At 50.9% G+C, this 26089-nt stretch overlaps 1 protein-coding gene across 1 annotated transcript in view; it reads right to left on the reverse strand.

Annotated features, from left to right (window-relative positions):
* The window catches only part of IRAG1 (inositol 1,4,5-triphosphate receptor associated 1), a 169210-nt gene that overhangs the window by 52860 nt on the left and 90261 nt on the right, over nucleotides 1–26089 (reverse strand). Inside the window, exons 3-10 of the mRNA XM_036862322.1 lie at nucleotides 24686–24843; nucleotides 9426–9526; nucleotides 7887–7957; nucleotides 6017–6190; nucleotides 4866–4943; nucleotides 4063–4115; nucleotides 3811–3855; nucleotides 1928–2545 (exon numbers count right to left, since the gene is read on the reverse strand). Coding sequence (XP_036718217.1) covers nucleotides 1928–2545; nucleotides 3811–3855; nucleotides 4063–4115; nucleotides 4866–4943; nucleotides 6017–6190; nucleotides 7887–7957; nucleotides 9426–9526; nucleotides 24686–24754 — 1209 coding nt within the window. The 5' untranslated portion in view covers nucleotides 24755–24843. The remainder of the gene's footprint in view (nucleotides 1–1927; nucleotides 2546–3810; nucleotides 3856–4062; nucleotides 4116–4865; nucleotides 4944–6016; nucleotides 6191–7886; nucleotides 7958–9425; nucleotides 9527–24685; nucleotides 24844–26089) is intronic.

Genomic DNA, 26089 nt, shown 5'->3' on the forward strand with positions numbered 1-26089 from the left:
TGAGCCCCAGGGCAAGGGAGCTGCCAGCCACATGGTGGCTGAAGGCTGGAGGACAAACAGAAGCAGAGCCCAGGGCTCTGGGGATAGGAGGGTCCCCTGGGTGTGTATGGAGCCGCCAAAGATGGAAACAATCTTTGTGATCTCATGGCTGTGCTCTGAGCGGCCTGGAGCTTCCTGCCTTGTTATTTTGGGCAGTGAGTGCCCCCTTTCAGGACTTGTGACCTCCCCTGCCCCTAGTTCCTCAGTGGCCTGTGATGGCACCTCTTGAGCTGTTAAACTCTCCAGACGAACGAGGCCTGCAGATTGCTGTCCCAAGGCAGCAGGCCAATAGCCACTGCTGCCTGGGGCTTCGGCCAGCAGAGCCGAGGAGAGATGGGGATGCTGACGGCAGGTGTGTGGCACAGGTAGGCTCACACCTGTTCCAAGTCCAAGACCAGTGCTCCCAAGGGGAAATGCCACACAGAGCTCCTTGGGCCTGTGACTGGTGCTTCTAAGGGGATTTTCAGTGTCCCGGTAGCAAAGGCCACTTGGACGGTTTTCCTCCCGGGTGAAGGAGAGGAAGGGGCCAGCAGAGGGAGCTCTGGCCCAGGTGGAAGTCATGGGCCAGGGCCCTTGACCTGTTTCCTTAACCAGAGGCCCACAACCAAGCAGCTCTCGGCACCCTGGCTTGGGCTGGAGGTGCGGTCAGACGCAGGGCAGTGGTTAGTGGGATGGGGCCTCCAGGTTCTCTGTGGTTTTCTTTGCTGCAGAGAGGAACTGGCAGGGGTCTGGGGGTGGCCTGTCGCCTGGGCCTGGCCTCTGCTGCCAGAGGCACGTGAAGGCAGATACCTGTCTGGCCTCCTTGGCGTCACCTTCCCCAGGGGTCTGGGGCTGCGGCCCACCAGGGGCGGCCCTGGCAGGCCTGTGCTGACCCACTAGTTAGCGATGTCTTCCTGGCTGGGTGGGCTTTTCCGTGTATAATGTTTTTAACCTCAGCAGCCAGGCCCCAGCTCCCCCGGAGCCTCCAATGCAGAAGTCTTCTGTGCAGGACAGTGGCCACGGTTGGAACGCGTTCCTGCTAGTACAGACCCCCAACCCCGCACTTGCTCTTGACTGCTGTCAAGTGCCTCTTTTCCTTCCCTGTCCCACGCCGCCTCTGTAGGGGAGCCAGGAGGGCCTCGTCCAACTCCAGCCCCACCCCATGGAGTCCCGGCTGCCTTGGCCTGTGGCCTGGGTTGGCCCTCTGGGGAAGTGGGCCTTGGGGAAGGATTTCTTTGTCCTGTTAAACTCTTCTCTTCTTCACACCCTGGGCTCTCTCCCCCTACATCTCTGGATGCCCTCCAGTCATTCCATGAATAGGGCAGTAGCCCCATGAGAGACAGCTGTGCCTGGTTTGACGGCCAATGACAGTTAGGGACATCAGGGGTGTTAGAAGAAATTCACCACAGAGGGAGCAGCCCCTCACGGCCATGTTTGGATGGATTTGAGGCCCTTTGTTAACAGGCATCAGGAAGGAAAGCTTGGGGGGCAAGACGGAGGGAAAAGCCATTCCATCCCTGCCCCATCCTAGGCATGACAAGGCGCTCCATCAAAGGCTTCTTGTTCATGAGCCACCAGCTCCAGTTAGAGAGGAAAACACAGCCCAGGACTCAGGGCCCATGTGTCCTTCCATATACCCACCTTCCCCTTGAAATGTGGCTTTGTGTGGCAGCTCTACACCAGCTGACCTCACCCGAGTGAGCAGGGTAAAAGCACGAAAGGTGATATTTATGAGGGACATGCTGCCCAGTGGGCTGGTTATCGGGGTGGGGAAGTTCAGGGCTCCACAAGGTCCACGTCTGGGCCACAGCTGCCCCGCCCCAGGCCCAGGTCAGCCCGGCCCAGAGGCCCTCAGCCCAGGTTGGGGATCTGGACACACACCCTGCCCAGCAGGCCCCCAGGAACCCACCTCACGGAGTTTGGTCAGTTTCTGCATCCGCACTGGCTGCACTTGTATCTGAAAGTCTTTAAGTCCAGGAGCCTTGGCCAGCTTGCTGCCAGCTTTGCCTGAAAGACGCTTCTCTTCCTCTGCCAGCGGCACCTTGGCAAGCACTTTCTGCAGCCGGGGGCCGGGTTCTTCGGGACTGCTGTCCCAGGAGGCACCCCGCAGCAGGGGCGGCCGGGACGCAGGGGGCCACAGCTCAGCTTTGGAGCCAACCTTGGACCCTGTGGGCTCTCCAACTGTACTTTTCCCCTGGGGGGACTGGGGAGGTGCCCCTCCAGAGCCCTGGGTTGGGCTTCTGGGCAGAGGGTTGCCCTCCTTGGCTGTCTTCAGAAGCGGCTTCCCTAGCTCGCTCTCAACAGGGCCAGGCTGGGGGCTGTTCAGGGCCATTTTCCCACCACTGCCTGTGCCAGAAGCTGGGCCCTTGGGTATGGCCTCTGGGCGATGGAGGGGATCAAAGTTCTCCTTTTGTTCTATTGCAATTTCTTTGGACTTCTCAACTGTGGGAGAGCGAGGAGTCAGCCTGCCCTGAGACACTTTCCTCTGGTCATTCTGCTTCCGGTCAGCTAGCCCTTTGAGGACATTCTGAAAGAGACAAGGTAGAGCTGGGACCCCGGGGGCAGGTTGGAGGGGAGAAGGGTGGATTCACCTCTGCTGTGGGGTCTCTATCCCCATGGACCCTGCTAAGGGACCCGCACGTGTGTGTGTGCGCGCGCATGTGTATGCGTGTATGCGTGCGTGCGTGCGTGTGTGTGTGTGTAGGGGTGGGGAGGTTTGGAGAGGTGTGGGCTAGGTAGAAAGGGAGGACTTCTCAGTCACATCTGAGCCAGTAAATGGGACCTACAAACAAGCCTGAGGTTTGTAAAACAGACAGGATAAGGGGACCTGCCATTCAAGACCTGCCAAGAACTTCCCAAGGGCTAGGCGCTGCAGAGGACAGTGGAATGGAGGGCAGCCACAAGTTTTGGCTTTGACTCTGTTGCCCCAGATTCTAGTCCTGGCTCTGCCTGGCAAGGCCCTTAACTCTTAGGGATTCAGATTTCCCATCAGGTTTGTGAACTCCCTGAAATTATATACAAATGTATGTGTGTGTTTGTGTGTTGTATGTATTTTTCTGGGAAAAGAGTCCATAGCTTTCAACAATCTCTCAGAGCGTTCTATGATCCAAAAGAGGTTACAGATCCCTGAATAAGGGGATTCTTGCAAAGCTGATAGCTTGCTGTTCAGAAGTTCTAAGATTCTGTACTCTTCTTTCATTTCTCAAGGGAAACTTGCTTTGTGAGGTGCAGGTTTGTGGGTCTGTCTGGGTATTTGTGTGGCTGTCTTGTGTGTGTGCTGAAACTCTACCAGAGGACTCTAGCCCAGACCCAGTTCTAGATGAGATTATACTCTATGCTGCCCTTGACACCACCTTGAGCAGGTGGTTCTAAGCAGGTGTGGGGCTCTTCTTTTGCTCATAGCAAAGACGAGGTTTTCCAGGCTGCCCCCAGGAAGAGTCTCAGCCAGGGGCTGGAGCTTTCCTGCAATTTTCACTAGAGCTGACGGGCGCAGCAGTCTCGCCTGGCTGTTGCTGGGCCCGGTGGTCCCCCTGGTCTCTGGCAGCAGCCTGACTGGGAATGTAGGACGATGGGCAGGACCACCTTGGAGGTCATCCCCACTGAATCCCACCGCCTCACCCCCTCCACCTCAGAATTCCAGTCACCATAGGGCAGAGGAACCTTCTAGCTTCCTCAGCCTTGACCTCCCACTCACGCACACCCACTGGCAGGCTGCCCAGGGCCAGCCTAGGCTTCTGGGACACCGTGTCTCCCACACTCAAATCATCCAAACTGGGCAGACCTCAAACTCACAGGCTCGCCAAGGGGAGGTGAAGAGACTTCGGCCTCATCCCCCTTCTGCGGGAGAAAGTAAACACGAGTCAGTCAGCAACGTGAAGAGACCGAATCTCCTCTTGAAACGCCCTCAAGGAGACCCCTACAGTGGTGTCGATGTCTCCCCCACCCAGCACCCTCACCTCCAGCGGGTCATGGAGGGCCGCTCAGGTGTTAAGGGGTAAGAGGAGAGACTAGTTGACATAGGAACCCCAAACGGTGCCCCGTTACCTGTGGTGGTGCTCCGGGCAGAGGGGACACTGGGCCACTGCACGCATCCAAACCTAAAATGGTCCAGACACTGGCGAGTGATGTCCAGCACCCCAGACCCTCAGCTGTCCCTTTAGCAAAAACGCATCTACCTCCCCAGAATGTCCTCCCTTGGGTCCCTCGGGCCCAGGAGCCAGTAATGCCCGTGCTTGTTGAGTACCTCTCACAATGCCAGGCTCTGTGGGGAGCCCCCATCTAATCATCACAGAAACCACATGAGGAGGCTGGGGCAGAGGGAAATCAAGGCCACACAGCCGGAGTGTCAGCGCTGGGATCTGAACCCGGGCTGCCTGGCCCGAGCCTGAGCTTGCCCCGCAGCTCTGACAAGGGTAGGCTGCTCTCCCTGGCACCCCACCCCTACCCTGGCTGAGCTGAGGGTGTGGCCCTGAACGCAGCCTATTGAAAGGGAAGCAGTCAAAACACAAAGAGTGGCCCAAACAGAGGCCTTTGCAAATAAGCTCTGAGGTGACCTCTCTCCAGGTCTTCTCTGGGCAGAGGGCCCAAGCCATAGCCCCCTTCCCTCCATCCTCATCCTGGGCTAGGCCTACCTCCCCACGCTAGCTTGAAACCCCAAAAGAAAGCACATCTTCCTCCTCTGAGGTAGCCCAGCCAGGCCCCTGGGGAGGGGGCCAAACGGGGGTCCTGACTGGGAAGGCTGCAGGACAGGAGTCCTGGGGACCAGGGGAGGGACTGAGCTGCCACCCAAGGTGGGAAGCCAGAGTGGGCAATGCTGTGGGGTTCGGCGGGGGGGAGGTGGACCTCACCAGGCCGCTTGGGGACGGTGAGAGAGTTGCTCTGAGAGGACCCAGGAGAAGCTCCGGGGCTGAGGTTTGGGGAAACAGCTGTGGAGACAGACACAAATTGGCCAGCATTCATGAAGGCTCAGGACTTCAGCCTAACAAAGACATCCTTTCAGGTATTTCTCGCCTCTGGGGACTGGGTCTGCCTCGTCAGGTTCAGGGGCTGATTCTGGACTCCATATAAGGCTGGTACCACAGCCCAATGCCTCCCTGCTGCCAGCCCAACGGGGGGGGGGTGTGTGTGCTGGAGTCATTTGGGGGAGAGGGAGGGTGATTGGGGTCACACTCCTCAGTCTGCCTGGCCTCACCCCAAAGCACCTTCTAGAAACAGAGGACCTGGCGTTGCTTGGCAGGTACAGCTTCAAAGGCTATACCTCCTAGACTTGCCAGGATGGCTCTGATTTCAAATGTGCCCCTTCCCTCCTAAGTACATTCTAACTTGTTTAACTGCCCCAAATTTTTGCTCAAGAAAAAGAGTGACTTTAGCCAAAGGGATAGCAGGAGAATTTCAGAAAACCTTTCTTCTAATCCAGAAATTCCAGAGAGACACCAAAGACCACACTTCCCTTCCCTAGGGTCCTTCCTGGGGCACAGCTGGAGGTCAGGGAGAGGGAGCCCAGGGCCGGCCTCTCCTGACCTTTGCAGAGGAGGTGCCCACAGAGCAGGGCCTCCTGGGGATGGTGGGAGACCACACAGACTCCAACCCTGCAGGGTGGCCCGGGAGTCTGTGCACTCGGGCATCACACAGAGGGTTTCTCTCCAGGCAGGGTTCAGGGACTGGGGAGCCCAGGTCAAGTTCATGGGTGTCATATGGGCTAGCACTTCTTGGCAAAGCAAGAAGACACAATGGTCACACATAGGCCCCCAAAAAATGGAAAGCAGAGTTTTCTGGGCTAGAGTTGGGTCAGTATTTCGGAGCTTCTGATACGGGGCGAGATGCCCTCTCCGCACAGGATCCTCTCTACAAGGCTCAGTCCTCCTGGGCCCAAGAGGCCTGGGGGCAGGCGCGTCGAGGGCCGCCCCTCGGAAGCAAGGCTCCTGCTGCAGCTGGGGCTGGGCCCTCCCCAACGCCCGCCCCCGTCGGAGGGGCTCAGGGCGGCCACCTGTCGTCCTACCTGACGGGCAGTCGCCGGGGCTGCTCCTGGACTTCCTCCCGCGGCGGGTCAGGAAGCGCTCACTCACCGACTTGGCTTCCTCCAGCAGCGCCAGGTTTTTCTTCTTGTCCTCCTCGGAGATGCTGATGTCCGGCAGCTGGCCGTTTACCAGGTCAATGATGTGCCCCGCAGGGTCTGCAGAGGGAGGGTGAGCACGGCGTGAGAGCCACGGAATCCTTGGTCCCCAACCTCAGCCCTGCCCCCAGCCCCTACCCCTCAGCCCAGGGACACTGCCTGGAGGGGACTCGGCCAGCCAAACCTCGGCCCGATGCCGGGTCCTGGAGAGGGCTGCGTGGGGACAGACAGGGCTCCCCCAGCAGGCCTGGCCCCTCCAGCTTGTAGCCAGTGGATGTGGCAGGTCCTCTGTCACAAATGGCCATGAAGCCACCTAGGTTCCCAGTACTGTCCTCAACTCTGCCATGAGGGAAGGCCATCAGGAACCCCACCTGTTCTATCTGCTCCCCTAGTGTTCTTCCTTCGGGTCTCTGTTTCTTTAACAAGATAGTGAGCTTAACATATGTGGATAAAGAAAGCACTCCAAAGATCATGGGCCAAAGACACAATCCCATGGCCACCTTCCCCCCTTTTTCCCTGTACTCACATGGTTTACCCCCATCCTTCTCCATAACTGCCCCTTCTCCAGGACGCATTCCCTGGGTGAGTGACACCACCTCTCACCCAGCTGCTCGGAAACATAGGAGTCACTCCACACTCCTCCCTCTTCCTCAGCTCCCCCCAGGTCCAACCAACTCAGCATCAAGTAAGTATCTCTGGAACCTGTGCCTCATCGCCACTCTTGCTCATCAGCTGTAACTTACCTGCACAATTACATCAGCCACCTCATAGGTCCTCCACCTCCAGGCTATCTGCTCCATCCCATCCTCCACTGCCTATCAGAGTGACCTTCCTAAGGGCCATATCTGACCATGTAATTCTCCTGCCTCAGCTCATCAGGATTCCTCCTGGTCCCCAGTGTGACGTCCAGATGCCAAACTGCACCCAGCCACTTTTCCTGATCCCACATACTCCTCTCCTCCGGCCCCTTGGTAGTGAATGGCTCCCGTTGTGCCTCTCCAGCCTCCTTTCCTCCTCCTTCTGGTCATAGCTCCCCGGTTTGCACTGGGTGAAACTCGTCTGAGTCTCAATCATGTTAGGAAGGAGCTAAACCATACTGCCCGTCTCATCCCAAGTGCCAGTAACGGAACCATGTTCCATCCTCAGCCAGCCAATGAGTTCAATCCCCCTGGGTGACTGGTTCAGGGATGGCCATGGAGGCCAGTGAGAGGCAACTCTGAGAAGGGTGGTGGGTATATGGGGAAGAGGAGCTCTCTTTTCACTGAAGGGATGTAAGTTGCTGGTAGCCATTTGCCCAGAAGGAAGCCAACGCACAAGAGAGGAAACTTGGGAGATGGGATGGGATGATTACTAATGACCCAACATGAGCATCTGGGTTCAGCACTCCCTGAAAACACAGACCCTGGCTTTTATTTATTTTTATGTGTTTTGGCATAAGCTGGTTTAAATGGAGTTTCTATCATTTGAAAGAGTCCTGACACACAGCCAAGCATTCAGTTGTTCTGTTATGGCTCCTGCTCATCAACAAAATTGCTTCCTCCACCCAAATGACGTTTCCTCCCTCTTGTCTATCTGTCCGACTCTCTAAGGCACAACTCAGATACTCTCCCCTCTGGACTACTAATCTGAGAAGCAGAAGAGGGGAAGGGGCCAAGCCCGGCCAAGCTGCCAGACCTCAGTCTTCCTACTCAAACACACCTTCAGTTGGACCCCTATCTCCGGTGGCGGAAATAAGACAAACCGGCCTAGCCCTTACCCACAGAAGTCAGGGGAGCAGTGGAAACCTTCAGGTGTCGGTGAGAAAGCCTCCTGTGGGGACTGTGAGCTCTGAAAGACCAAACAGAGTCATCTCGTTAGGACAATTTGTCCACAGCTGGTAAATAGGTGACCAGATGCTTGCATACTCTTTCAAAGTCATCCTAGAGCATCATCTTACAAGCTTGTTATTTTTCCAAGGGCGAAAAAATATGGGAATTTGTTAGAAATGCAAATTCTCAGGCTTCACCCACCGACAGGATCAGAAACTCTGGGGATGGGGCCCAACTCTCTGTGACTGAACAAGCCCCGGCCCCAACCCCAGGTGATCCTGATGCTCTCGGAAGTTTTCGAACCACTGCCCTTTGTAACTTTGACGATTTAGTATTTATTAGGGCTCAGACTCTGAGTGAATATCTAACTTGCAGAAAACTCATAAACTGTGAATAATTGCCTGATAGAGATGCAGATGATTTCTGTTGGGGAGAAAAGATAAAAATAAGGTTTCATTGCCCTGTGAAACATTAACCTATCTTATATCTAACTTAGCAATCTTTTTTTTTTTCTTTTTTTAAAGATGTATTTATTTATTTATTTTTGGGGGCTGCATTGGGTCTTCGTTGCTGCATGCGGGCTTTCTCTAGTTACAGTGAGCGGGGGCTACTCTTCGTTGCCTTGCGCGGGCTTCTCATTGCGGTGGCTTCTCTTGTTGCGGAGCACGGGCTCCAGGCGCGTGGGCTTCAGTAGTTGCAGCACGCAAGCTCAGTAGTTGTGGCGCACGGTGCTCCGCGGCATGTGGGATCTTCCCGGACCAGGGATTGAACCCATGTCCCCTGCATTGACAGGCGGATTCTTAACCACTGCACCACCAGGGAAGTCTCTAACTTAGCAATCTTATTCCAGCTTTCTTTTCCTCCTCACTGATTATACTACGTATACCCATTTCTCATATCCTCCTTTGAACTGGCTTTGTTATCCTGATGGTCCCCTCGTTAATGAGTTAAGTAAATCTTTGACACATGCTCACTATATATCTGTATTAGAATTATCTTTGTAACTTTTTGGAAATTACACTTAGAAAATCTCATTCCAGCTAGACCAATGCATGGGCTAGGGCTGTGTAAAACCGAGGCAGGGACATCCCTGTGCATGTGAGCCAGTGTCCCTTCCAAGAGATCACCTTCCACACAGGACCCACTTTGGCCAGAAGCAGGATTCTAGTAAAAAATTCACATCTTTTGGGTCTGTTTGAAAATATCTGGGCAGTTATTGTAGAAAACTCCCCTGCTATGAGCTGTGCTTTTCTTAAAGGTTAACAAAGTGCAAAGAGCCAAATCTAGGAGAGAAGAAATAATTTGTGGGGAAAAGATAATGGAAGAATCCCAAGCTCTCTCTCCCATTTTGAAAAACTGCTTGATTGTATTTCATCAATAAAATGATCAAGAACGAAGAAAAGATTTGTAAAAAATAGAGCTGTCTAATCCGCACACGCTAAGAAATATTGCTCTTTACAGCACAGATTAGGCAAATAGGATGTTACCTGGTGACCAGGTTTTTGTCAGTTTCTTCTTCCGGTGAACTGGCATCCCCAGTCAGGATGATGGTGGGCGTACTGCAAGATATTCCTGCGGTGGGAGGGCCCTGGGGGTTTAGAACAAAAACACAGATGGAGTTAAGCTCCCAGGAGCTGGAGCCTTTATTCAAGTATCATGACACTCAGAGACTTCCTGACAAGGGTCAAATGCTGTTTATTTGGATTATTCAGGGGGAAAAAAAAAAAAAAGGCAGTTTCTCCTTCATTTACCGAGCTTAACTTGGTCTATTTTCATGCACTAAGATTAGGGAACTTCTAAGTCATCCCTGGTTAATTCTCACTAACAATGTAGGAAAAGAATGGTGCAGGGTCCTCAGGCTGCAGCCAGCCTGGCTGGGGAAGGATGGAGGCCAGCAGAAAAGGCAGTGACACCACACATTCCCAATCCTCAGTGACGCCCTACATTTGGCTAATTGTGACCTTTCAATAAAGGTGATTTGTTCCATGGATAATGGAACACGCTTTAACTTTTGTAACTTTGTAAAAATGTTTATCTACATAAATACACGTTTCTGAAATAAGAACAAAATTAGGAGCCAATCCTTAGATTTTTGAGATAGTTTGTAACCACTAAAGAAAATAGAACAAAACTACTAACCATCAAAATGAAAGAGTTATTACATCCTAGGATGGAGAAGTTGTAGTGAAATTTGTATACTGTTATGCTGCTAATGGCTGTGTGAGTTGTAAAACCCTATCTGGAGTAGAAAAAATACTTGTTGAGTGAGTAAATGAAAGAATGAAATAAAAGCAATACTGTGTAGGATATACAATAAGATCCGTGAAGATGCATATCAACCTGTGTTTTCCTACACCTAAGGGTACTGGGGGTAAAAATAGGACCAGTTAACAGTAACACACAGTAACTCTCTGGTTCTTCTGCCACATGCTATTGCGGTATTTCCATCTCAGAGTTGTTCCCAGCTATGTCTGGGAGACTCTCCAGAGGTCCTGTCATATGACCCTTCATCATTTGCCTTCTCCTCTGCCCTGCCCCCTTACTGGTGGGTATAGCCCGGGCCCTCTGTGAATGCCCTACTCTCCCTGCCAAAGTCCTGTCTCCCTGGGCTCCCGAGCATGTCACACCACCTGCACTATTGGTGTGGCCTCCTGAAGCTTCAGAGCAGCAGGTGCCCATGGCCACTGTCTCTGGAGGTCGTGTCCTTCTGGAGTCCCTGGGCATTAAGTGCTCTTACCTCTACTGGCGCCACTGAAGCCATGGCCTGGGGGCTGCCCTCGCAGAGCCAGGCTGAGCTGTGTTCTTGAGCCCTTGGTATGCAGGTGTTGGTTCCTTGCAAGGTGAGGAGGAGGCTCTCTCTCCTTTTCACATCATTCTTTGTTGTCAGGTGGGTACTGTACAGTACTATCTGGACTTCTCAAATCCCACAACTTTTAGTGAAACCAGCTCTTCCCATTTTCATTTGCATCTCTTCCCTCCCTTGGCCTCAAACATGAGGCCGGGTGAGCTGGAGAAGAGTCTCTGAGTCTAGCCAGGGAACGCTGGACCCCTGTGTTCCAGGACCTTTCAGCAGGAGGGAGCTGCAGTGATGGGAGGAGGGGGAAGCCCTCAGAATCCCCGAGCACATGGAAGGGAAGTTTGGGCAGGGACTTCGGCTGGGTAGGAGGAGCAGGAAGCAGTACTGCCTTTTGGAAGAATCACACTGCACTCAAATTTCTGCTCATTATCTACTAGCTGTGTGTCCTTGGGCAAGTTATCTAACCACTCTGTGCCCCATGATCATAAAATCTAACTCACAAGGTTGATGTGAGGATTAAAAATAATGTTGACACAGCACTTAGCACATGACTGATGTTTTCAATAAATGGTAATATTACTGTCAGATTACTTTTCTCTCTTATTCCACAAATACAGTTTAGTTATCCATCATGTGCCAGGGGCAGTTTGAGATACAAAGACCCTCAAGAGCTCACAGCCAAGCAAGGGATACAGAGAAGTAATTAATACTTATAATAAGTATAAGATGATAAGGGATGAAGCACATTCTGTGAAAGCTCAAAGAAAAGGAAAGAAAACTCTCTCATGAGGGGAGCTGGAGAAGACTCTCAAGAGGAGGGGACATTTGAGCTAGGTCTTGAGGGATAATAGGAGCTTGCAAGACAAAGATATTAGGGGAGAGGTTTTTGGGCAAAGGGAACAGCATAAGTAAAAGGCATAACTGGGCATTAGGGATTCATAATGTAGCTAGAGCATAGACTATAGAGTATGTGAAATAGGAGGGCCCAGGGATGCAATATTGTGATTTATAAGAAATGTATATATTTGGTCATTCAGATGACAAAAATATATTCCTCATATATATTTGGTCTTCATCCACAGTTCCTGGCTTACAGCTCCCCAAACACTTGGAACTTCCTGAGTGATAAAAGCTTGGGGCAACATCTTTTGTTATAGTATTTGGTCTCTTTTTCTCAGTTCCTGAAAATGCTTCAGAGAATTGCTTGACATGTTATAATGAGGTCCAAGAACCTAATTTTAGGGCAAAATATGAAATCAGAATAAGAGGTTGAGCCAGCTTCTGAAGGACCTTGGGTGCTACTCCAGTGAGTTTGGTCTTCGTGGTTTTGGAGCTGGGGAACACTGAGGATTAGGCCTGGGAATAACTTGACTGCCCAAAGGAAAAACAGAAATGTTGACAGCAGATCCATCCATGGATCCCTGTGATTCCCATTGGTTGAGTTGCTGGAAGAGGCCCTATTACTGAAGCATCCTTCTGCCCCATAGGAATTTTGAGGAGCTCCCTAGTAAATTGGAGCCGTGTCACTCTCCAGTTGGATATGCACGGTTGGCCAAGGTAGAGTGACAGGGAGTCAGCATGATGCTTGTGGCTGAAGCCAGGACTGGCCAACCTCTCCTCATGACCCCAGAGCTCCAGTGCCTCCAAGAATGCAGATATACATCCTTCTGTCAAAGACTCCTCCTGGAAGAGACACTCAGGAAGGTTCCCCAAAAGCAACAACTCCTTCTGTGGATAGTTTCACCCTGATGGGCTGGTGATAAGCTGGTCACCTGCTTTGTCCTCTTGTTGCACTGTCCCTCAGTTCCCAGAACTATAAAGTAGTCAAAGGCCTGCGGTCTCAGAAGACGTTTGTGTGAATAAAATGAAGTGATGAATGTGTATGCCCTTTTATAACTGTCATCTGATCTACAAATACCCATTAATCATGGTTATCACTCAGATGAACAGCAGCTCCATTCAGTTCTCCCCGCCTTTTGTCCACCAGGCTTCACTGGTGTGAGACCAGCAAGCAGCAGAGGGGCTGGCGCCTTCCAAGGGGCCAGGAGGGAAGCAGAGGATCCTGGATCATGGTGTGGGGCCTGAGGACACACAGTGGAACAGCACCCACGGGAGCTGCTGAGGTCAAGAAGGGGAAGCAGAGTGTCAAAATGGCAGGTGATGATGGAGTTGGGGCAGGCAGGGCCCAGGCAGTGCCAAGCTCAATGGGAGAGCCAGTGAAGTGGAAGGAATGTGGGGCAGAGGGAAGGTGTTTCTCCTGGGTAGATTCTCTGGGGAGCAGAAAGGGCTGAAGTTTTCCCAGGGGCTTCTCTTCACATCACTAAAAGGGTTTCCTGCTAACATGGCCTCTTGGATCTCAGTTAGAGAATTAGCCTCCTCTGAATCCTATCCTCTGAGCTCAGAGGTGCAAATTGGAGACCTGGGAGCCTGTTTGCCGTGAGTAGCGTTTACAAGTTTTTATATTAGTTACCAACATTTCATAATTAGAAGAATTCCCATAAAGGTCTGGATTTCCTGCTTTTCCTAAAAAACCAGGAGATCAAGCCATCTTGATTCCACGGTTCTGCCGAGTAAACCTTGGTTGGAGTCAGCTCACGCTGGCTTGTTTCAGTCATTCACACTCCCTGCCTGGCCCCAAAAGCATCTGAGTTACTGCTCCTGTGACCCATGATTCTTAGCCTGTCTTGGTTTTCTGGAGCGCAGGAGGTTTGTGCTTAAAGCCTCCTCCACCCACGTCATCTTTTTTTATTCAAACCACTTCATTAAGGTGTGATTGACATATGAAAAGCTATACATATTTCATGTACACAACTTGATGAGTTTAGAGATAAGTATATACTGCGAAACCCACACCACAATCCCTATCCATCACTTCCAAAAGTTTCCTCCTGCCTTCTGTTTTTATAATGATGATGAGGAGGATAAGAACACTTATAAGATCTACCCTCTTAGCAAATTTTTGGGTACACAATACAGTAGCGTTAATTCTGGGCACTCTGCTGTACAATAGATCTCTAGAAGTTATTCGTGGCCGTGTAACTTCCACAACATCCTGATGGAGCTTCTTTCCATAGGGCCTCATGGGTGACTGTTACCATGGCAATGCCAATCAAAACACTGACTATGCCTATAGTATGTGTGAGGTTCCTTCCCTGGGTGGAATTTATTTCTACAGTGAAAATTTGGCCTCTGAAAATCACATTTTCCATATTTATCACATTTAGAGAATTTCTTGCATGAATCCTCTGGTAAACAAGAAGAAATGCACTTTGGCTAAAATATCATTTTCACATTTGTTATATCATATGGTTTCTGACATCCCTTGGAGGGGCTTTTACAAATTCCCAGCATGCACTGGTGATGATGGGCTAGGTCTACATAAGGGGGCAGAAGGGGCCAAACATTAATTTCTGCATGTTGTATTCTAGAAATAAAATTGTGGTGGTGGTGCTCGGGTTATACTATATACCCATTTCCAAGAGTCTCATATATTCCAGCTGCTAAGTAAGTAGAATGCAGTTTATTTATTTAATTTTTTTGACACACTACCTATTTCCCAAAGCAATCTGAAGTCACCAACAATAAACTATAAGGTATAAAAAGATGAAACTATAAAAAGGAGGGAACAATTTGACAAATACAGACATCCCTAGCAGATAAAGAGAAATATATGCTTCTTCTAGCATCCATGGTTTGACCGAGAAGTTAAACTATTTGATCTGAAAGCCAATGAAGCTGTGATCCATGTGGGCGAGTCTCTGAGACAGTCTGCCTTAGAGAATCGTTCAGCAGATAAAAAGCAAATGTTTCTGGGGAGAAATTGGGAGATTGGGATAAATTGGGAGATTGAGATTGATATATACACACTACTAAATATAAAAGTTAACGAATAAGGACCTACTGTATAGCACAGGGAACTCTACTCAGTACCCTGTAATGGCCTATATGCGAAAAGAATCTAAAAAAGAGTGGATATATATGTATATGTACAACTGATTCACTTTGCTGTACACCAGAAACTAACACAACATTGTTAAGTCAACTATACTCCAATAAAAATTATTTAAAAAAAGAGAGAGAGAGAGAAGTCCACTCTTCATTCTCACCTCAAAGGAGAACAAACCTTAACTCCTACCCTCACCTCTCCTCTCCCCTTGGACTCTTCACTTGCTTACCCCCCGCCCCAGTCTCCTCTCTCTCTCTTTCTTCCTCCCTCTCTCCTTCCCTCCCCACCTTCTTCCTTCCCTCCCCCCTCGGCTTATTCCTCCAGCTCCATTAAATTCTTTCTTGTGCACATTGTCTTACCCTTGCTGTTTATGACTGACACAAAGGTTTTCAAAAGTCTTAGAGTCTAAGAGAGGGGGCCAGCCTGTAAACATCTGCACATTATTATGCTTTGTTCTGTCCATTCATACAGCGAACGTTTCTTGAATGCCTAGTGCTTGCTGTGGTCTATGCTAGGGCCTGGAGGCAAAGGTGAACTAGGCAGCCTCTGAAATGCGTCCCAGTTAGCACAATGCGATGGGGAGTCGGGTGGAAGTACCCTCCTCCTCACCCCTACCCCATCCCAGGTGGCGCCCAGGCCTGATGCCCTTAATGCTGACACTGTGAGGTAATGGTCTGCAAGGCACTGCTTTCTGGTAGGCGTTTTCTGTGCCTCCTGGTGAAAGGCCACTTGCAGCAAAGCTCTCTTGAGGTGACTGTCACGCATGGGGCTGCAGGCACCCTCACTCAGAGGAAGGTCAGGGGCAGAGGTCCCCACACGGAAAGGCAGACACAAGCCATGGTGGCAAGCGCCAAGCATGTAACCATGGACGCACACAATCTGAAGCTGCTTAAAAATCAGGAGACACAAAGCAATCAGGGAGAAATCCTCTAATACACTGATGGAATGTCCTGGAATGTCCTCACTCTCTCCTTCCAATGTGTGCAAAATACATGATAATAAAATCAAATTGTTCTCTCCCTAATCAGCTCACAGAAAGCTCTGGGCAACTTCTAATTTTCTGCAAAACTGATTTTGTGGGGAACATTCAGTCTTGTGCTGGTTGGGTTTCACTTTAGCAGGTACTGGAGAGACAGTAATCAGGAGAGAGTGTGGGAATATTCCAGCGGCCCTCTGGGTGAATTCTGCCAGGTTTTAATGCAGTGTAAATACCCATCCCTGCTCCCACTCTGAACTGCCGAAACAGAAGGCTGGACCTCAAGAAAGCTTGTGGGTCAGCAGGTTCAAACAGAGATCGCCAGGCAAGTTCCTGCCTTCCGGACTTCAAGGGCCTCAGGCTCCGGAGCCACACTAATTCATCATACAGTTTTTCGCATTAGCTGTGTGACCTTGGGCAAGTGACCTTGCCTCTCTGTGCCTCAGTTACCTCATCTGTAAAATAACGATCTCACAGGGTAGTTACAAGGATTCCATAGATTAATGTAGAAATAGGATTGCCAGACAAAACACAGGATATCCAGTTATATTTGAGCTTCAGATAAACAACAAATAATTTTTTGAGTGTAAGTATATCCCAAATAGTGCATGGACATAACTCTATTTTCATTTGCTAAATCTGGCAGCTCCAGATGGAAAGCTAGCGGAAGGGTACCTGGCAGCTAGTAAAGGCGCAATGAGTGTCAGATGTTATATTCTGTTATTGGTAACTTTGGGGCGAAATTAATGACTTTGGAATTTGGTTTTGAGGAGATTGTTGTTCTTCGTTTTGGGTCTGAACAACCTTTTGGAGTTAAATTAGGAGGGTCTCACCCTTCTGGCCACAGAGCCACAGAGCATCTTCGCTGGGGCATCTGGCCACACAAGCCCAAGTATCAGTGACCCAGGGAAGCCCACCTCCAAGGCCACCTTCACCTGGCTCCACTCACTCTCTCACCATCTGCATCTCAGACAAAGTAGAGATGCCTTTTACATATAGCAGAGGCAAAGGCACAAACGTGGATAGAGGGAAGTGACATTTACTCAGACCTACTGCATGTGGGGCTCTGTCCCAGACACTTCCCGTGTGTTTTCTCATAATCCTCCCAGCAACTCTGCGAATGAACCTCAGGACACCCATGAACAACTTGGGGTGATAACACCTCCTGACCTCACAGAATTGTGCAGAGGAAATGAGAAGATGAAAGCAAAAGCCCTGAGCATGGAATTAGGGAATTAATACATTTCTTTTCTCTCCCCTCTTTTCCCACTTCAATCCCCACTTTACCAACAAAAAAACAGACATGTTATGTCCAGGGCCGCACAGCTGGTAAATAGGGGAAGAGACCAACACCAGGCCTTTTGGCCTTCCCGTTACACACACTGCCCTTACAAGTCGTCTCCAGGTCTTGGGTCTCACTTCCCCTGGTTCCTGGTGCTCTGCAGGCCTCTGACACGCCTCTCTTATTCTTCCCAGCTGCACCCTCCCTCATGAGCCCCTTCCTCCAGGAAGCCCTCCAGGCTGAACACACAGCTACAGGAAAGACAGCAGGGGCACCCCTCTCACCTTCCAGGGGCCCAGCCTTCCCAGGGATCCATTCCCCTTCCCTGGAGTCAGCCGAGCACTGCGGGAGCTGGGCCATCTCCCGGAAAGCTCACCCTTTAATAACCCAGCAGGTCACATTTTGTTCTCCTTAAATAAACCTTATAGAAACATTTAAATGTTTATTTCACTCATAAATTCCCAGGAATGCACAACAGTTTCCTAACTGCCTGGGTGCAGGGATAAATATAGGCCAGTGGCACAGACGGGAATATGAGCTTCCTTTCCCCAATGTCACGTGACTAGGCCTGGCTCAGAAGCTCTGGGCAACAGACCAGCCCCAGTCCAAGCAGGAGTGGGGAGTTTAGCTCCTGCGCTTGGACGCTGGCAGACAGCCTGGAAGAGGACTGTGCAGGAAGGCAGTGTGGGGTGCTGAAGTCGGGAGGTCTACACTGGAATCTCACCTGGGTGACCTCAGGCAAGTCACTTAACTTCTGTGAGTTTCAAGTTCTCAAACATTATGTGGAGCTAATAATCCCCCTTTTCCAGGCTTGTTTTAAGGGTGACAATGACAGTGAGGATGGTGATAGAGGGTAGGCACTGTTGCAGCTGTATCCCCAGGTCCCTCTCTCACAGCCTGGAGGGCAAACAGGGACTGCCTCTGGATAGGGGGCCCTGGCCGCAAAGAGGACTTAGCACTCTCGTGACAGGATAAAAGGACCCTCTGCGGACTTGCGAAAAAAATGATTATTCCAGCAGCGAGTGCGAAGAGCATGGGAGAGAGCAGAAGTGCCTCTGTCGAGCTCGGCTGGACCTGGGGCTCCTCCTTGCCAAGCGCTGAGGACCAGAACCCGGTCTCCTGAAGGCTCCCAACGCCCACTGTGTGGATCCCCCCATGCACCCATGGCCTGCCCTGCCTCCGTGGACCCTCTTTCCTGCCATTGTCCAGTCGATTCCTAGCAGTCAGGGGTCAACCCCCCCCAGATTATCCTGCCTTCCTCATCACTGTTTTTACTCTCATGTCACAGACTTCAGAGTGTAACAGTGCGCACAGTGTCTATTATAGCCTTACGCTGCGGGTTGGGGGGGTATCACTCAGCCAGCCAGCCATTCATCCGTCATCGTCTATCCTCTCCTCCTCCCTCCTGTCCATCTCCTCCTCCTTTAAGTCTAGGCATTTAATCATCCATACAGCCAGTTATCCACACAACCATCCATCCCTCCATCCCTCCCTCCCTCCCTCGCTAAGCTCCTACCACACGCTAGAGCTTATGCTGAGGGATGGAGACACACACATAGCCCCTGACCCTAAGTAGCTGGCATGCAATCTGACAGGGGACTCAGAGAGACAAAAAATGACAAGCTACTCCATTGCTCACAATAGGAACTAAGGACAAATAATTGTAATGTACATTCCTGACCATCTGTAATAACCAACATTTCTAAAGCACTTTCTGCTCTGTCCTAGGCACTTCCACAGCTACAATCTCATAGATCTTACTCCCTGACCAGAACCGCTAGAAGCCATCCTGGTGGAACAGTCCTCTTGACCCTTTCCAAGCTTCTTTTCCATAGAGGATGGGGCATCAAGCACCTGCCTCCCATACCTGGGGCTTCTGGTGTCCAGGACACTGGCTTTACTGCTGGGTGGAGCCAGGGAAGGAGACAAAGGCGGCGGGAACAGCTCAGCAGAAATGGGTTTGGATCTCCACTCAACCACGACACAACCATATGACCTTCAACAATAATACAACCTCCCAAAGACTCAGTTTCTTCTTCTATAAAATAGAGATAATAATAATATCTACCTTGGGAGATGAGACCACATAGCAGGTGCCCAATAGATGTCTCCAATATCTTGTACATCAGACTCTAATGCTTTACTGATAATTTACTTGAATATATTTCACTGAAGATCTGAATGGAGGCTGTTTTTGCAAAGGGTGGGATGAGATAAGTATGAATTCAAAATCCTCAAGTGGAGTATTCAAGGTACTGCCCAGTTTCTAGGGATTAGAGTGTACTTCCTTGCCTCAGTTTTCTCACCTGGAAAATGGGATAATAATCATACCAACCTCTTAGTGTTGTTGTATGTAAAGTGCTTAGAGCAGTGCCTGTCACATAGGAAACACGGTATGAAGGTTCTCACTGGGTTAGTCGGGAGGGTGTGGGCTATTACTGTAACACAGTGGTGTGAAGCCCAGGTCATTTCCACTCTGCCACATAGCTTATATCTCATGTTCCTATGGAACGGAAGCATTTGCTGCACCTTCCGGAACTCCCTGGCTGCTTGGGGAACACTGCTTGGAACTCTTCTTAAAGGACAGCCGTGCAGGATGATGGTGGTAAGCCTGAATGGGTCTCTTACTACGCTAAGCAGGAAGAGAGTTCCAGGTTTGTTATGGTGGCAGCTACCATGCTCTCCAGTTCTGGGCCAAAACAAGGGGAGACCCCGCAGCTTCGTGGTCAGAGCTTCTAGGAGCTCCACAAACAGATCCCTTCCTGTTAGGGCCACATGCAGAGGGCTGCTTCTCCAAAAAAACACTCCAACCTCATTTTTAGTTAACTAACATTTAGGGATAGGGGTTGGGTTGAGAGCAGGGATGCCACTGGTTAGTTGAGCGCTGCAGTGATCTTGTCAACCAGACACTGCTGTATATGAGGGTTAAGCATCAACTTCTGTCTAGAGGATCAGAAAGTGCAGTACCAAGTAGGTGCTCAGGGAGGCCTGGGGTGAGAGTAACGGGTGTTTGTGGCCTGAAGCAGGAACAGCACAGTGGCCTGGGTTTCTAGGGGTCAATACCCATCCAACTGGGCTGTTTCATCAATCGACTGAAGGAGAATGAGGAAGGGGGTTGCACAGGATGGGGCAAGGGCAGCTTGGGTTTTGGGCAAGATGTGTGACATGGAGCTTCGTCCCCTAGCTGCACGGGCTCACACACCTGAGAGGATGGCGGGCAGAAGGCATTTGGTGAGACCCAGTGCCACAAGCTGCGGTGCTTCGGGGTTTATGTGGTGGTGAGTTCTGCAGGGCCCAGGTCGGCCCTCTCAGACAAGTGGTTTTGGGAGCAGAGGACAGTATTGCCTTGGTCCAGGCACCTCTCACAGAGGCCCCAGAGCAGGGCAGAGACTAAGAGTGTGGGCTCTAGGGCCAGGCTGCCTGGGTTCAAATCCTGGGCCTGTCACTTACGAGCTGTGTGACATTGGAGGAAGGTACTTAACTTCTCTGTGCGTCAGTCTCCTCAGCTATGAAATGGGGCTGATGATACCTACCTCATAAGGTGGCTTGGAAGTTAAATGAGTTAATAGTGTAGTACCTGTTGGCACGAGGTTAGCTGTTATTAGTGGTTTTGCGGATAATGGAGAACAGGGTGAGGGGATGGTCAGGGAGTGGTGGGCAGAGGGATGCTGGAGCAGATGATGTGAAAGATGTGAGGTCAGCTTATGAGCTCGCACTGACCTGTCCCTGGGGGCTTCCTGAAACCCTTGGAGGAGGGTGGGGGGTTTTCCAGGTGGAAGTGAGAGCCAGTGAAAATTGGGCTCTTACAGCTAATATGAACTTCCCCTCACCTTCAGGTTTGTAAGGCCCCTCTGAGGAGGCCATGTGGTCCCAGTGAGTGGCGTTTCTGACATGGCTGCTGGCCACAGGCCTGGAAAGAGCTGGTGTCCTGGTCACACTGCCTCTGGGGCCTGGGGCCAAGTTTGGTGCCCCACGGTGAGGCAGAGGCAGGCTGGTACGTGTGCAGGGGAGGGGCGGGAGGAGCCTCTGAAGGCGGTCATGGCAGCAAAGTCTGGAGGAACCGGAGGCTGAGAGGCTCTGGGAAGATGCAAAAACTGCCGTCCTGCATCAGTGGGTCTTCACCCCACGACAGGCCATTGTGAGGGCAGAACTGAGGGAGAGTCGGGCTCCAGCTTGACCAGGAAACAGAGCTGCCAACCACGGCACAGACCCACCCCAGGGGACTCTGGCTCAGCCGTTCTAGGTCGGCAGAGGAATCTGGGGTTAAAAAGCTCCCAGGTGACTTACACTCTGCAGAATTTTGCCTGCCTTTGGAGAAAGGGACTTCCTGTTACCTGAGATCCCTTCTAGCTCTGATGGCCTGTCATTCTGGGGTCCCCTAAGGTCCTAGGCTCCTGTCCTGACAGCTTCTATTCCTGCAAGAACCTCTTGGCTACAAGCTCACGCCGTTAAGCTCCTCCCTGTTCAAGGGCCAACCCAGGAAACACTGATCAGGATGCAGTCTCACACAGTGCATGGTCAGGAGGCTTTATTTCTTTGTGGGTTTTGATTACAGCTTCTGATTAGGGTCCTAAAGGGTCTGCCTTTCTGTCTGCGTCTGTCTGTGTGAGTCTGTGTGTGTGTGAAAGTGCGTTTAGCATCCACGTGTGTGTGCGTGTGTGTGTATGCATGTGTATGTGCAGAAAGAAAAACAGGATCTAGGCCTACAGCTTTTGTGTTTTTGTGTGAGAAGGCCTCAGCTAGTGCTCGTGTCAGTGATGGGAAATGAGGGCTGGGGCCTGAGGAACCAGAAGTAGGGCTGGACCCCGGGGAGCTGTAAAGTCAGAAGGATGCTCTGTTCTTTGCCTGCTTCACAGAGTGGGAATTCACACAGTACTGGGAGTTCCAGCCCAGCCCTCCTGGCCAACCCTGCTTGCGTGGCCTCTGCTGCTCCCAGGGACTCAGGCTTCAGCCCCCGGAGGCTCTGGCCCAACTCACAAGGCCTGACCCTCCCCTGAGGCTGTGGCTGCCTGAGAAGCCCAATGTGGGTCGTCTGATAGGTGCAGTAGAGGGAGATCCTCTTCACTGATGATGCCCGTGGGCTTCTGGAGAACTCAGGGAGGCCCAGTGCCTGTCAGTCAGGGCAGAGAATAAAATAATACTGAATCTGATGTGGCCTTCAGTCTGGGGTCTAACCTGTCCCAGCTCCATGGTCCCTCAGGCCAAAGAAGGCCCTCAAGGGCTGGGCTGAACAGACAAGAGTCCAGGAGGCAGCCGCTAACACCTGCCCGGGGAAGAGACGAGGAACCAGAGGCACAGGAAAGTTAACAGACTCAGCATCACGTCTCTTGACCAGGATGTGGAGGAGCTGTGACTTGAGCCCAGTCTGGGCTCACTCCAGAGTCCACATTCTTAAATCCTGTGCTAATGGTCCTCTCTTATAGGATCTGGGCATGCTGGCTCCAGCTCACCTGAGTTCCTCATGGGTCCTCCTCCAGCTGGATGCTGGCAATGCAGAGGCTATCGGGACCTGCAAACAGTCTCTTTATTGTCTTGTCTTCCTTGAGCATTTGAAGGACCTTCAGAGACCACGAGGGCCCATGGTCTATAGTATAGAAGTCTGGTTCTGGTTCAAGGTCACAGGGAAAGTGAGCTTGTGGGGGCCCAGAATCTGGAGTTTCTGATGCTCAGCTAGGGGTCTCTAACCCTCAGCTGTGTGGTGAGCTCATGGGGCCCTCCCCCTGCTTGGCCACCCCTAGAAACTCACCCTCACCTCTGACCCAGTGAAGCTACATCTACGTGTGGCTTGAAGCCATGATGGTCAGAAAGGCCAGCGGGCTTTTGTGCTGTCTGGTTTTGTGTCTGTTGAGGAGAAGGTTTGAAGTGTCTTTTAATTAGAGAGGTTTGGAACCAAGAGGAACTGAACTCATTGTGAAAGGATCTCTTCACTGAGGGTGGAGTTGCATCTTTGCCCATCTTTCATTTATTTATTTTTTAGGAACACTTATATTCTTGGGGAGCAGGGCATGGCAGCTGTTTGGGGGAGTTGCCCAGGATTCGGGAGCTAGATTTTGCATCAGAGTCCAGCTTAAGGGCACTATCCTTGTGAGTAAAGTGGAAGGGGCCAGGGATGACCACAGCAAGAAGTGGTCCCGGGCTGGGAGGTGGGGATGCTAAGGGGACAGAACCTGGGAAAGTTGTGACCTGAGGATAGGGAGCCGTGACATTTGAATCCAGATGTATTTTACTCTGTGCTGTCCTTCCCTTCTTTAAACTCCAAGCTTTCAGTAGACTAGGACATCTTTTGTTGGTTAAACCTTACGGTCCACTGTTAGCAACTCTTTGGGGGAATTGTCCACACGTGGTAAGCAGCAGCAGCAGGAAGGGGGCAATAGCAGAGCACACAGTTTGGGGAAGACTAGATGTCACCCGTGGAGGAGCAGAGGAACAGCTCAGAGCCACTGAAAGCAACTGGCGAGCAGCACCTACCGCAGCCCAGGACATTTCTGGGAGCCGGGGCTCAATAAAGACCTGAGCTGCTGCCTGCATCCAAAGGCACGGGGGCTTGGCTCACTGTCGTTTAGAAATTCAAGGGCTCTCCAAGGCTGCCAAGTTCTGCAACATCTCAATCCCATGAGCTTGGGATGTGGGGATACAAGAGGCCATTCTTTTCTAAGTGTTTATTATCTTAGTTCCCACAGTTATGATGTGTAAGGAAAACAAATGTCATCATAACATGAAACTATTCACTAAGAATCTGCCCACTTGTCAAATTAATGCTCACTCATACAATCTTCCCTCACTTAACAAGTGTCTATCCCTCTAGCTCAGGGCAGTTTGGAGAAGTGTCAGATACAACAGGATGATATAAGTTCAGTGCAAACCAACTGCAAAGTTCACGAAGTTCACAAAACCATGTCTGAGAACTTCACGTACAAGGTCTTAGACCAATGAGAAGCAGATGGAGTTGGACCAGTTAACAAATGAAGTCAAAATTATGAGGATGATGGCAAGATAGGTTCTTCATGAGAGAACGATTTGAATATTGAGGGATTGAAAGGGGTCCTTAGGAAAATGAATGAACCCCTTAAATATTAAACAAACAGAATCTCTTAATGAAGGTGCTATAAAGTAAAATGTGAAGGTTGTGATAACACATGAAAAGCTCATTTTGTTGGCATAAAAAATATACCAATACCAAAGTCAACGCACTTGATTAAAATTCTTTGTTCATTCTAAAAATTAGCGTGCAAGCTATGTTTTGTAATATGTACGGCTAAAAATAACTTGTCTTCACCATTTCATTTGTACAATATAACCTCAATGAGCCCCTTTAATTTACTTTCATCATTTCCTTTTTTATAATAAAACCTCACTGAAACCCTTTTTCACTATTTACTGAGCAATTTTGACCTTCATTTCAAGTGGATTCACTTTAAGTGACCTTGTGCTTGTGCCCACGACCCTGATATACGAGGCCTTCCGTGCTGACGGTCCTCCTCCGAGTCTCTCCCCATCCTAGGAGGGTGGTGTGACTTCCCAGGGGGCCTCAGTCAGACACAGCCTAGAAGGTACCACTCTCAGGATGTGTGGGGACCTTGGTCAATTCAAACGACCTTTGGGTATTTATTCCTCGGCGTGGAAGCCTCACACCTTCCCCAGGTCCACTGAAGCCTGCACAGGCTGTCAGCAAACCACGTGGCCTCAGCCCAGGGCGCTTGGCGTGGCCCGGGCCGGGCGGGCTGCAAGCAGGGGGGAGGCACTTACTTGGCCGGCCGGGCTCTGGGTTGCCTGCGGCTCTCCGGGGGGCTCCTCGTCCTCGGGAATGTGGGGCATGGCAGCCTCCTGGTGGGAGTGGCTGCACGTGCCCGGAACCTCCGCTGCGTCAGCCCCAAAGATGCTCTAGGAGACCTGGGCTCCACAGGCTGAGGAGACGCCAAAAGGACAAGTCAAATCCACTCCCATCCCTGACCCGTGCTGGGTCCCGTTTCCAGGTGCCACAAGCCGCGGAGAGAGCCTGCTTGAGTTTGCATCAACAAGGGCTAAAATAGGCGAGCAGAGGGCATTTGGAATTGCATTTCCTCCTGTTCTCTGGCTCTGTTTACAAAGTCAGAGGTGACCCAGAGATTTTGCATCTAATTTGGGCCATACAGTAAACACAGCCATCCCAGAAGGGAGAAGAGTGCTTCGAGCTCCTCAAAGCCATAGCCGATGGAGGACACTCCACTGGGAGCCAGACTTGTATTTGTCAAACATGTGCTGAGCAGCTACTGGGTGCCAGGCACTATCCTAGGAGCATTGCCGACATCACCTAAATTAATCCTCACGATGACCTCTGATGCAGGCATTATTATTCACATTTTATAGATGAGAGAACTGCTTCAGAGAGTAGAAGTCACTTGCCCAAATCATACAAAGAACGAAGCATTTGAATCCAGATCTTCCTGATTTGGAGGCCACTATACCACACAGCCTTGCCTGGCCTGGTGGGGGAGGAGGAAATGATGGTGTCTCCCAACTTCCTGCCCCATGGCTCACCTCATGCCCTTCAGCAGCTCTTCTAACCCTCAGTACGGGGCTCTCTCACTTGAGGACAGCTCTCATTGGACCTGTCAGGCCTGCTAAATTCATGGGTCTAGAGGCTCAGCCAGGGTGGATCTCCTGTGCCTTGTGCAGTGCTCGCCCTCAGCAACCTGGGGTTGCTTCCCCAAAGCTACACTTAACCCTCCCCATGGGGTAAGGCCTGGCTGGGGTTGACTCCAGTCAGCATAATCTCACCCATCTTGCCACAGTGATTGGCTCAGGGATAGACAATGGATCCAGCCTAAGCCAATGAACATGTGGCAATGCTCTGGGACCCAGATGCTTTCTCTTGCTCCGGGTGGTGGAGTGTGCAGATGTGAGACCTGGTGCTTCAGGTGCCATTTTGCTTTCATGAGGAAGGTCAGACTGAGGAGAAATCTGACACACCCAGAGGAGAGCAGACCCAGGAGACCTGCAGAGAAACGGAGCTGGAGCCCTGATCAAAGCTCACCTGCAGCTGGAACTCTTTCTGAACTAGCCAGTTACAGAAACAATTAAGTCTCTTAGTGTTTAAGTCAGTTTGAACTGGGTTTACTTTTAACTACTAACTTGTAATTATTTGTACTAACTTGTAACTACTAACGACTG

This window comes from Balaenoptera musculus, chromosome 8 (genome assembly GCF_009873245.2).
Source record: "Balaenoptera musculus isolate JJ_BM4_2016_0621 chromosome 8, mBalMus1.pri.v3, whole genome shotgun sequence".
NCBI classification, from domain to species: Eukaryota; Metazoa; Chordata; class Mammalia; order Artiodactyla; family Balaenopteridae; genus Balaenoptera; species Balaenoptera musculus.